This window comes from Biomphalaria glabrata, chromosome 11, assembly GCF_947242115.1.
Source record: "Biomphalaria glabrata chromosome 11, xgBioGlab47.1, whole genome shotgun sequence".
Lineage (NCBI taxonomy): Eukaryota > Metazoa > Mollusca > Gastropoda > Planorbidae > Biomphalaria > Biomphalaria glabrata.
Window position 1 is genome coordinate 25,062,788 of NC_074721.1, and position 13,628 is coordinate 25,076,415.

At 31.8% G+C, this 13,628-nt stretch overlaps 1 protein-coding gene across 1 annotated transcript in view; it reads right to left on the reverse strand.

The window, feature by feature from the left end:
• Positions 1–13,628, reverse strand: part of LOC106070879 (SWI/SNF complex subunit SMARCC1-like) — a 73,601-nt gene that overhangs the window by 41,491 nt on the left and 18,482 nt on the right. The window contains exons 2-9 of the mRNA XM_056045747.1: positions 11,401–11,520; positions 10,973–11,058; positions 6,749–6,996; positions 5,263–5,335; positions 5,060–5,132; positions 4,422–4,508; positions 742–792; positions 549–649 (exon numbers count right to left, since the gene is read on the reverse strand). Of these exons, the coding sequence (XP_055901722.1) occupies positions 549–649; positions 742–792; positions 4,422–4,508; positions 5,060–5,132; positions 5,263–5,335; positions 6,749–6,996; positions 10,973–11,058; positions 11,401–11,520 (839 nt within the window). The remainder of the gene's footprint in view (positions 1–548; positions 650–741; positions 793–4,421; positions 4,509–5,059; positions 5,133–5,262; positions 5,336–6,748; positions 6,997–10,972; positions 11,059–11,400; positions 11,521–13,628) is intronic.

Sequence of the window (13,628 nt, forward strand, 5' to 3'; positions counted from 1 at the left end):
CACTGTCTCTCTCCATCTGGTGCGGTCTAGAGCTATATCTTTTATGTATAATTGCTACTTTACTTTTGAGTCTTCTATCCTGAAGTCTTTCTAAATTTAGTGATTTTATTAAAGGTGTTACTCTAGTCAAAAGTGAATATTCATTTGTTATGAGTCTCACTGCTCTATTTTGTGTCTGTTCCAGTTTCTTAATGTTTTCTTGAGTTGAGGGGTCCCAAACAGAGGGTGCATATTCTATTATTGGCCTAACCAAGGTTAAATACATTTTAGTTTTGTGTTCTTATTTGATTTATAGAAATTTCTTTTAATAAACCCTAATGCTTTGTTTGATTTTTTGTTAGTTTCAAAACAATTATCTTTTAATAAAAAATAAGAAAACAATAATTTATTTTCTCCAGAGATCTGATCATTTGAAAAAACCACTTTGTAAGTGTATTTGCTATGACCCTTTGCACTTATGAATAATGGTTATACTAATAACCTGTAATTTGAAATGGATGGTTCAAATATTTAGTGATTTTTTTTAAAGGAGATTATCTTTTACAAACCTTTTTCTTTTTTTCTCTTGTGGGGGAGAGGGGGATCTTTTTCTCTTAGTTCCACCTTTTTTTGGCCGTCGTGTTTTGTCAGTTTCAGGACTATCTTGAATCTGTGGTAAACAACAAACACATTAGTTACGTTCACATGGCACAAAAAAGTATTGCTATCGTGAATAAAATAAAAAATTTAATGATTACTCACATCATCAACAGTCAAACGAAGCTTCGATTTTTTAGACTTTTTACCATCTCCCTAAATATATAAACAAAAAAAATAAATTATTTTGTGTCAAAGTGTTATTTGAAATGGTTAAAAGGTTCCCGGTCATTTCATCCCCGGTCATTTCATCCCCTGATATTTTCATCATCTGATCATTTCTATCTAACAAATTGTAATTTTAAAAATCATGAAATGAGCAATATTTAATGTATTCATTTTTTATTTAAATACCAAAATTGTAACATGTTAATGTTTAAAAGGAATTAAAGCAAAACTTATAAAGGCGACATGATATCACGAGGATGGATGAACTCCGCCTTTATTAGAAAAAAATAAAACCATATTTCAAGGCTAAAAATGACGCGCCCATTTTCAAGAAAGAGCGATTGAAAAATAAAATAAAGTGAAACATGGTCGTACTTTCACCACACCTTGTCCTTTGATGATAAGTTATTAGCGGCACGGTCATAATTATTGTAATCGCACTTCTATCTCTCAAAAGATTTCCACTACTTGCACCACACCTTGGCCTTTGATGATAAGTTATCAGCGGCATGATCATAATTATTTTAATCGCACTTCTATCTCTCAAATGATTTTTTACTACTTCCACCAAACCTTTGGGCTTCAATCTGGATAATATTATGATATTACAACCCCCCACATCCAATAGAAGTGCTATAGCTAAGTACACACCCAGATTTACAATATAATATAAGATTTCTCATTAAGAAAACAAAGTGGAAGAGGAAACACTATAAACACATTAGTAACAAGTCATAAAATGTCAAAAAGTATTCTACATAATCATATTTATATATAAAATATTTAATTGGGGATGAAATGACCGGGGAATGAAGTGACCAGGGGATGAAATGACAGGGGATGAAGAGACCAGGGATGAAATGACCGGGGATGAAGTGAACAAGACAAAGCAGTGCAGAATAAATATAAAATAAAAATCTCTGAAAAGAGATAAACAACACTAAATAGCTTGGAAGAATTATGCGGACTGCTGGGTGTTGTGAGTGGAATGATTTGAAGAGACCATTGAATTCCCAGAAAATCCCCTAAAAAATTTAGATTTTTCCTTTGTTTTGATTGATGTTTGGGTCACTAAATAAGTGAACATCGTGGCCACTTCTAGATATATTAATTACATGTTTTGACCATGCAGATAATTTTACTAAGGTAGCAGTAACATCAAAAGTGAAGTTGTTTTGTGTTGTTTAAGGTCTAAATTTCTAAATGTAACAGTAAAAAACAACAAACCAACAAACCTACCAACGTAATGATAGTTGAAGAAGAAAAAAGAATGATTATTTTAAATATTTTCTTTCAAGAAGTACACTTTAGATAAATTTTTTGTGTCCAAAACTTAATAAGAAACGAGTCAGTATTTAAGGAACAGCTTATTATTGTTTTCTAGAATCTATGGGATGCTTTTAAACATTACATATGATATGTCCTAATGGGATTCACACATTTGAGACTTTTCTTTCCATAGATGAGTAAAAAAGATGCTTACTGAAAGGACCTCCAGAGACCTTGGGCATTAATGTTTAATTGTTAGCAGATGATTTGTAATTTATCTATTGCTTTACATTTGGCTCTATCAGTATTTCCATTCTTTTATGTCTTTAATATTATCACTGTCAAAAACGTGTAAATTTGCTTCAAATGTTCCAGTTGAACGAATGTTCACATCTAGTAATGTACCCATTATCCCTCCCCCAACCCAGCACCAAAACTGAAAATACACATCCCAATTAGTATCCAGCTTTTTTTTCTTACATCTAGCCAGATCAGTCATCTTGACCTTACAGCACAACATTAGCAGAATTAGGTGCAAGATGCAGTGTGATGAGAAGAAGCTGGCTTTTACTATTTCATCTGGCTAACATGTTTCAAAGTGTCTCAAACTTAAACAAACCTTCCATGACCCAAGCAATATTTGACTTCATTCCCATCAAGTTGAGCTTGAGTTATCCCAATTTTTCAAACCAGAAGCTGTACACTTCCAGGGCCAGTCCTTTTCATACTCATTGTAAAAGGATTTAGTGGTGGTGCCAACATAGGATCACCATGAATCGTGCATAATTGTGTATTAATATTTCATATGTAATTCACCTAATTGTAAGTAATTTAATTATTGCTATTTACAATAGTGTTCTATAGAATGCCCAAAAACTCCCGGCAAATTGAGAAACGATTTCTCATTTTCCTTCTGTCATGCGCATCTAGAGTTGCTTCTTGTGTGATATTTCTCTTTGTGCACCATAATGGTTAGTGCACTATAGTTTCTAAGGACGCGCTTTGTTGTAGTATTCACCTGTTACAAAATAGCAGGGCCGGACTTAACCGTTGTGACCAAGAAGTCATGGAAAGATCACTCTTTTTTATTTCTACCCCACATAGTTTTAGCAGCAAAAAAAAAAAAAAGAGGGGGGGGGGGGCAAAGGAGAACAAGTAATCTACTATATCACTAAATAGCAGGGTCGGACTCAACCGTTGTGGTGCCCTATGCGAAACGGATTTCGCGGGGGCCAAGTTTCGGTAGGGATACAAATAATAAGTGAAATTTAAGAGTTTGTATTAGAAAATAAATTTGTCTTTGCATTTTATTCATTCTTTAACTACTTTACGAGCCTTGCATGTAGCGAAGTCATACAGTATATCCTAAAAATTTTATTTCCTACATAGATCACGCTCAATAGCAAGAATTACCAAATGTTTCAATCTATCTTCAAGAATTGTTGACCTCAAGTAATTCTTCATAAGTTTGAGGCGCAAGAATCTTCTTTCACCAGATTCCACAATTACGGGTAATGCATAATGCCATTTTTATTTATCGCGCATAGGAATGACATCCCAAAAAGACAATTTTCGTCTATATATTTCATGAGATTTGTATGAGTTCTCAAAAGATTTTTAATAATTTCCGGAGATTTCCATGACTTTTTCGTATACTTTGCAATTTCAGGAGATTTCAAAGACCTCCTGGTAAATCACATTACAGGGCCAAATATAATTAAAGTTGTACATCTGTCAAATCACAAGTGTCACAATCAACATGCATGAAAGTTGAGTTTGTACAACAGTTCTAAAGTGTTGACTTCTCTAGTGTATGATTCAGATCTGTATGTTTCTAGCACTAGTTTATTGTTATCATTATACAAATTTGGTGTTTTTTTATAGTTAAAAATGATAACCTATACACTCTGACATGATTCTTAGATTTAAGAGTTTGATGACTAAAATTGAACGAGAGGAAAAAATATAAAATTAACAAGGAAACAAATTTAATTCATTTTAGAAAACTAACATTTCAATTTCTTGGTACAGTAACAAGAAAAGTATAAGAAGATTTGTATAGCATGAGATAAATATGAGAGGCTGCTGTGCTGATATGTTCTGACTTAAATGAAGAATTCTGGTTGTTTATTCAAATAGCATTGCAAACAAACGAAATATTATAACAATGTAAACAAGCATGGCTGTACTGATAATACAGATATTAGACCAATAAAAAAGAACTGAGGGCCAATGGGCAACAAACTGAGAGAACTAGTCTATTAGCATTAATTGGATGGGTTGCATTGGAAAAATTCAGTAAAAAAGTATTTTTTTCTGTAATTTGCAAAAAAGTAATGATAACTTACACTATTTATTTCATCATCGAAAATATAATCTTCTTCATTCATCCACTCATTAAACTGTTCTAAATCCAATAGCCACCTAGCACAAACCTGATGAAATTTAGAAAGATATTTTTAATAAGCATTATAATCTATTAACTATTGTAGTAAACTATTTTAAACATTGACATATAAAGCACAAAGAAATATGCAATTAAGTATTTTTTCTACTACACATAATTTATATCCATGTAAACATTTTGGAAAGGTTAATTTTTTAAAAATATCTTTGATATACAGTATTTTTTTAAGTCATAGAAAATTTTGTCAGCTACAGCCCAAATATGTGCTTACACCGCCAGTCTTATCTGAAAGATTCAAACCTCAAAAGAATAAAAAAAAAAAAAAAAGGCGTACTAAAGAAAAGCATTATAAATGTAACATCTACTAGGTCTACCAACAAAGTGCCTTTCTGTTGTTTTTTTTTAAATTAAGTTTGAATATGCATGAACTTTTAGAGGTAATTCACCTTCAGTGATGTGTGGGTGATGTGAAATAATATGAGTTTAATCCACTGGACTTTTATATGAATTTGAGTAACACTTGATCTATTCTTGGTGTTAATTAAATGTTATTAGGAAAACAGACAAATACAACTATACCTCCCAATGTTCAGGTGGTTGACTTTGTTCAAAATCATATTCAATGTTAACATCAGTAACCCATGAATCATAACTGGAAAGAAGTAAATAGAAAAAAGATCACAAATCAATGTTATTATAGTATGTTCACTTATCAACACACATAATCAAAACATTATTAACAAAATAAATCAGCTAACATGAAGGACAATTTAATAATTTACCTGTCTGGGTAGTACCACCAGTGAATTCCATAACTTTTTTCTCTTTTAAAAGTAGGCCTGAAATAGTCCTCATCTGAATGGATAGAAAAAAAAGATTTCAGAATATTTGATTAAAAAAAAACATTAGTTGAATGTAAAATCTGTAAAATGCATATTTGCCAGATGATAGTAAATTAAAAAGCAGCTAAATGCCTTTAAAATGTTTTAAAATGCATGTTTGAAAATGTCTAATCACAAATACAGATATGTATCAATGCCTGTTAAAGTTCCATTATTCATAGAGGCACATTTAATAATGGCTGTTTGTACTACTAAATTGAATAAGCTAAACTTGAGCTAAAAACCTTACAACTCAGCATCTGTTTAAGTGAAAGCATAGTTTGATTGAAGATTCTAAATAGCAGCTGAGGTAACGAAAAAGACACAGAAGATATGCTATAAACACCAACTACTTCTTAGATCAAAAGTATTACTTTCCATTATATTTGCAAAGCATATATCTACTCACTTTGTCTGTCTGTCCAGTACATGTTATTTCTCCCACTTCCCATTCTCAGATCAAGTTAAAATTTTGCACAATTATTCATTGTCCTAACAAAACATGAATCAATAAAAAAATGTAACTAATTTAATTAATTAATAGTAATTAATTAATTTTGTTTGATATAGAAAAAGGGAAATATTTTTTTACATTTTGAGATATGAGGCTGTAAATGTGCAATTCTTTCCTATATTCAGTTAAGGTAGGCTACACTAAAAAAAAAATATTTTAAAGCAGATCATTAGAGAAACTAAAGCTTAGCTGCTTTTCATAAATACTTGTCTTGCTTATGCTTATATTACATTTGAGGAGAAAAAGAATAGCCTAATTCAGTTCTGCAAATTGTCATGTGCTGTAAAATACTTTTAGCAGTATGAAAATATGAGAGATGTAAAAAAAAAAGCTTTATGACAATAAGCAAATAATTTAAATGATTTAAGAAATTTAATAGAAGTCTTTAGAGTAATTAGGTGACCAAATCACTGTCACAATCATATTCTTATGCAAAGACAGGACAGCACATATATATATGTGCTGTCTTTGCAAAATAATATGATTGTGACAGTGATTTTCATTTATTTGGTCACCTATATATATATATATTCATTGTGACCCTCAGATCTATCACATGAATGTATTTTGTATTAAATTTGTAACCACAGTTGTAATTCTTGATTTTACTCTAGACTAGTTAGATTTAAAAACATGACAATAAACCTACACTAGTCATGCTTACGACTGAATGCAGCAACTAAAAATGCCATTAAAGACAATATCTTATAATTGCTAAAAAAAAAAAAGCAATGACATATTTCCATTTTTTCATACATATTGTTTTACAAAAGACTTGCAATTTTTGCATTAAATCTAAGGAGCTGAAAAACATAATCAATGCATTTAAATCATGAATTTTGTAGAGCTAAAAAGAAAATATATGACTTTTACTTTCGGAAAAAGAAGTCTGTGGATTGGGATGTATAACATGAGTTGCTGATTCCAAATCTTCAACAAGAACTCCCTGATGTCTTTTGATAATATCCTTCAACTTAGGAACCAAAAGTTTATCTACTTCAGGCTTAATGAAAATGCGAGGTAGAATAAAACATTTGGAGGTAACTAGAGCCTTTTCCACTTGTAAAAACATCTCTACATTGCGATCCATACGAGAGGGAGAAGTGAAATCAAAGCGCCTCCTGCCATTTGAAATAAAGAATATAAATATACATGAGTTGTGTAAATTGTAAAAATAAAATAATTCTTTTTAATTAGAGCATATACAATAGAAGGGTAAAATAATATCCTTTTTTTCTTTACATCTTTAACATTTACAACTAAATAGTAATAATGGAGTAAATTTTGTGCTAAGCTTCATATCTGTACAATGAAATTTCAGGTTTTGATTAGGCTAACTTTATTCACTTCACCTTTTGACAGGAAAGTGCAAAAAAAAAAATGGGGGAAAAAAAAAGGGGGGGGGGGAGTTTGATGGGTTTTGTCAAAAACAACAAAACAATAATTAGCCAAAAACAAAACAGCACTGCCTCACTGAGCTTATCAAATATTTCAATGTAAAGGATACTAGAATTCATAGCCCAAAAATGTGTGTGATGGAGAGTAAATAATGCAGATAGCTCCCTTGGAAGTGCTAAAAATGGGGAAAGTTCGGATGAAAATAAAACAATATATATAGCCTATCAATTTTCTGAACACAGAACAACAAAAGTATCGGAAATACAAATGTTTATAGTACAAAATTGTACTTCCTTCCATTGTTAAGCATTTTTAACACTCTTTTTTTGGTGCGTTAACTTTATTTCACACCAGGTTTTATTTTATTTCTAAAAACTATTTTCTTCCTGTTAGGTTGTTAGGTTTGCAACTACTGATCTGACTGATGAGCCAAAGAAGTATGTGTGGTGACTAAAATATAAATCACAGAAGTGTCATCTTTAATTCTTCTAGAATTTTGGGAGGATCATTATATTGCAAGCCATTCCACTAGATTACAATAATTAAAATAACAGTCAGGTCAAACTAACCAGAAGTGCATTATCTTAAACTCAAGGGCCAAACCAGTGTGTGGACTGTATGTATGTGTGAGGGAGTGCTGTTCAATGGAAGATGGAAAATAATTGTGATGGGGAACATGGGTATCATTAAATAGAAACAATCGGATATAAACTTTTCACATGTAAATTATGAGTGAGTCTTGTGTGAATGTACATTTTGTTTATTTATAGTTATGTTTTGTTTGGTGTAATGCACAAATTGTAAGCCAAATTTCCTTACAGACAAGATTTTTATTATTATTATTATTATAATGCAGGCCCTTCCAATGAAGAATGCAAGGTCCAAAAAGAATATTTTTTTTGTAGAGTGCGAATTTGGGGAAAGGTGATATAATCCAGGCCATCTAAAAATGTATCTGTTTTTCTTTAGGACTAAAAATTATGTCCAAAGAAGTGTGCGTGATTGATGAGTCTAAATTAGCAGGTTATGAGCCTTTCAATTGAAAGATGATAAGAGATTACAAAGAGGGGCGGGGGGGACATAAAGAATTCGAGGGCCAGAAAAGTGTGTTGTGGGAAAAGTATTGTAATGTAGGTCATTCAATGATAGCAATAAAAAAAACAACAACAATACAATTAAATATATACAAACTATATCAGCCAAAGCAAAGCACATATAAATTGGGTTTTAATTTACAAGACATTAATGTTTTAATCTTAAAAATGTATTAATGATAACTTAGCTATTAATGTTTCGCTAAAGGTACATTTTCTATGCACAACAATGAAGACTTTCAATCTATAGCTTCTAAGTGACTGTGAGCACATAAATTATCCTGCCGAAATTTGTTGTGTCTAATTATTCCCCCTCCCCTCTTTTGCTTTATATATTCCACATGGAAAACACTATTTCTTCTGCCATTTTGACTGATAACACACATCAACTTTTGATCTGCCCAGATAAGCTGCAATTTATTTTCATTAGTTACCACATTGGCGACATTGCAGTGGGAGATTAAGATAAAATATCTACACATTGTGTCTCTCTTGATTGTAAGATGATTTCCAGACGCCTACCCACCCCACACACACCACTTTGATACTTTGAGGCTATATGAACTTGCCTCTATCAAGTAACCTTGGTTCTTTTTACAATATGATAAATCAGGGGATTTTCAGATCTATTCTTTTTCTAAATCAATTCTGCTACTTTTGGACTTAGTAGTGAGTGGAGTTGAGTTCTATGTACTTATGTATTCACATATCTCTTGTTTATTACACTTTTGAAGCCTGTAAGCATGTAAATATTTGATTACTATCAAGTGGATAGTTATTTCTAATATATATATTTCTATATTTATATTTACTGCATGGTGACATTTTAAATTTTACTATTGCCAGAGTGAGACTGGTCATCTTATCAAAGTACAGTGATCCCTCGCCACTTAAACTCATTTTCATGGCTTCACTTGTAAGCAGGTTTTTATAAAAAAATTGTTTAAATATATATCTGACCAAAATGCTCCTTTTGATAAATATGTCATATATTTGTATTTCCATTGCAGGAGGCTTTTAGACAAAGCAGGTACCAAAGAGTTATTTTGGACAGCATGCTTACAAAGTTTAGAAGAATTTTCTGACACTCAATTATGGAAGTTACAATGCATTAAAAAAAAGTCATATAGCAAAGTTTCTAGTTAAAGGGAAACTCCGATAGTTTTTCAAATTTTAGTTATTGACATATTTAAATTCTGCGTAAAAAGTTGTAATAGTAAACATTATATCATTTTTTATTTAAATGCTCGGAAAATTTTATATTTAATAAATTAGACAGAAAATTCTCCACGCCCCAAAAAAAACGGGGTTCTGCGAGATGTTTTTAGTTTTTAAAAACGTTGACGTCACAAGGGTGCTGGCTAAATTTAGATCTAGATCTATATAACCGATAAACTCTCTAGTCTAGATCTAGACCTATCGGATCGCATTTATTGTTACGCTTCACAGCTAGATCTAGTCTCCACGTTGATTTATAATCGGTCATTGTTTATAAATAATATTCTAGATCTAAACTTCTATTTCTACTTGAAGAAAATTAAATATTGTTTTTCAGCTTGTTGCAGTAGTTCCAATCACAAAGATAAAATCAGCAAGTATGCTGATACAGAAATTAGTGTCTCTTTTCATTTGTTTCCAAGAGATGAACTTGAATGAAGTTTTAAAGGGAAAATGGGAAAAATTTATTCGCCTGAAGAGCAAATATTTTACAATGGCATTAGCTAATTCCTGTTTATGCTCAAACCATTTTGAGAGAAGCTGTTTCAGCAACTTCATTTTCATTGCTGTGGAAATGGGATTTGAAAAAAATTGAAGTTAATACCAGGTGCAGTACCAACAATACATTGGATTTCCAGGCCAAAGAATTCAATTAATGATACTACTGAGACATTTAAAAAAAACTGAAGTTCATAAATATAAATGAATCAGATTTGTGAGTTAGAAATTTACTACGAATACTAGATCTACTATTAAATTTCTTATTTAATAAGTAGATCTATCGTCTACGAAACTCAATTCCAACTTTTTAACTTTTGACCTTGGGGGTGTGTCTCGCCGGCTGAGCCAGCGTCAAGCTCTCATCACTTTTTCCATGTCAACCAATGTTAGGTCAAAACGGCACAAAAAAATCATAACTTTCTTACTGTCAAACATACAGTCTTAATTTATATACCATTAGAAATTTCTTTTTAAGTATTTTAATGATGTACTAACGAAACATTTTTTTATCAAAGATATATTTTTTTTTCTCGTCCTCGTATAACTTGGCGCCTCCCTATCTATAGGATTTGAGTGCACACTTGTGACGTCACACAGAAATTCAGTGAAAATCTGACTGTTTTGGATGCGCAGAAAAATTATGTCACAAAAACATCAATTACTAAGTTATTCTTGCAAATAAAAAAAAAAGAATAATATATTCATTATCTATAAATCAAAACACATATTATATCAAAAATTGTCAAAACCATCGAAGTTTCCCTTTAAAGCAATATGGAAAGAGTAGTCCTTCCTGTCATGAAAGCCAAAAGTTGAGTAAGTAATTTAGATAGTCTACAGGGTTGAAGGGATTATGTCTTAAATTTCTTAAGAATTAAGTTCTTACCATCCTTGTTCACATTTAAATTTATAAACAGCCTGTAAAATCTGGCAAAGTCCTCCACCTGGTTTAAAGTCAAGGAAGTTTTTTAACTGAAAAAAAGCAATAAAATCTGAGTAAGGCATATAAAATTTTGATACAATTAAATTTCATAAAATTTTAAATAATACAAATAAATAAAAGTAATATTCATATTCATATAATATAACCTCTCACAATCTTACAGTTAAAAACTAATGCATAATTATTTTTGTTACAGCAAGTCTTGAGTCACACAGCATACCACACTGGAAAGCTATCACTAAAACAAGTAAAGGCTCTCTTGAATAATGCCTTCAATGTGATAATGAGATATTCTTATGTTCATATTTAAGTACTTCATCATGCTTAAAACAAGTTTTAAAAATTTAAACAAAAAATAATAATAATAATACCGGTAATTTAGTCAAAGCTGGATTAGGTACTTGTCTACCAAATGATTCTTCTTGAAATTGAAGCAACTGCACCAAAAGGGTTGCTAGATTTTTATTTGTTGGTGGGTCAGCTTGAACATACTTTGAAATTAAAAAAAAATAAAAATACAGTGTTGAGGAAATGACAAAACTTAAACTATTTGAATTTTCATAAAGAATGTTAGATACCAAATGTTATACTATACCCAAACGAAATAAGAACATAGAAAGGTGCAATTTTTTTTTAAATTCATAATAACCCAGTAAACCAAACTAAGTATTTTAATTTCTAGATTTAGATCTAAAATCTCTAGAAATCTAGAAATACTTGATTCGTTTATTCATATTGTGCATCCTCCATTTCCTTATACTTTAAACACATTTATTTCGTTTACATCAGTACACAATATTTCTACCTGGAATTAAAGTGCATTGATATAATAAGGTGACTTTGTTTACCTCATGGGAAGAAGGAAGAAAGTCACAGATTAATATTATACTTTTTTTTATCAGTAATAATAATAAGGCTTGTCTAAAAGTCTGAAGATTAAAAAGGAAAGCAGTATTTCCCCTGACTACGCACCCCCAGCTGCATATTTTGCCACATCCAGAGCAAGCATAACCATTTTCCGCCAGTGGTCGATTAAGACTAGATCTCAAGAGATCTATAGATAGACTCGGAGTCTAAGTCTAGTCTCTAGCTCTACGTAGAGTACATACTGTAACTATAGGTCTCTATAGACTCTTCCTCTAGATTAGTCTAGTCATCTAGATAAACTCTAGATTAGTCTAGATCTAGACTAGATTTACTAGATAAGATCTATGGTAGATTCTTATAAGAATTATATCTGAACACTGACTTTCGGGAACTAGGTCAAATTTTTATTTTATTTTTTTATTTGGTCTTTCTTCTTCTTCTTCATCGTTCTCATTGTTATGTTGGAGTGTTCATATGACTAGACCAATACATGAGATGAACTGCGCAGTGGTTTCCAAATCAAGGAGCTCTCCATATAGTTTTCTTTCTATTGGGGTGATTTGGGGCCAATGTCTTATACAGGCCTCTTGGTAGAGAGAGCAGTTTTGGAGGACGTGGTCAGCATTTTCTGGTGATACTCCACATGGGCAGATTTCACTGGTTCCCTGCTCCTGGCTCCACAGGCAGAGATAGAAGAACCACCAGCTCGCTTGTGTAGGCTCCTTCGAGGCGGAGAGCCTGGCCCCCTACCTGCGCGGCGGGATTCCACAGGCAGGACGCCACATCTATTAGAATCGTTTCTGAACTCCAACATAGATGAGGTTGCAAGTCAATGTGTTATGCGCCAGGAGGCCCATTGACTCCGACTTCAGCCTGCTTTTCTTTCTGGGTGTGCTCCCATAGCCTTTGATCATCCAAGATCATCTGCAAGGCAGCAGGTGTTTATTTTCGGAGTTTTCTCTCCTAGATGAACTGCAATCCCTAGCTAACGGGTTTCATCTACCCGGGTTTAGAGTTAGAGCGCCCTATACTCGCTTTTTGCAATCATTTCCCTGGATTTCTGAGATGTTTTTAGGAAATATTCTAACCACTGGAATACTTCACCTCATCCTCCATGACTGCAATTTTATTTGGTGAAGGTTTAACTTGCAAAAAAACTGAAAGCAGACTAATGAACAATAAAAATAGCTGTGTTTCTTTGTATTACCACTCATAGTCAGGATTTTATATTAAAATAAACTGGGTCACTTCATGCTCCTACTCTGAACACAGTTTTTGTGCTTTCCCCTTCATTGGACACTGAGCACCGTCACTGAACACCACTATGTAATTGCTAATAAATTATATATATCTATCTGTGTTAATTAAAAATTATTTATATTGTATTAAAAGAAGTAGATTCACTTCTGCAATATGTATTTATAGTCTATTGCCTCATTCTCTCTCTCTCTCTATATATATATATATAATATATATATTATACCGTTTATTACATAGTTTATTTATTTAAATACCTATTATTATCTATGTGTAGAAACAAACAGAAATAAATCTATATAGATCTATAAATTATTTATTACAATTTAATAAGCATGATATTTTCAACTAGGCTACATGTATTTTCTCTCCCTTTCTTAATTCCCATCCATGGACCCTCTTCTTGTTTTCATAATTTGGATGTTCATTTTGTTACACCTTAACACCCCCTTCCACCCATAGATGCTTATAATTC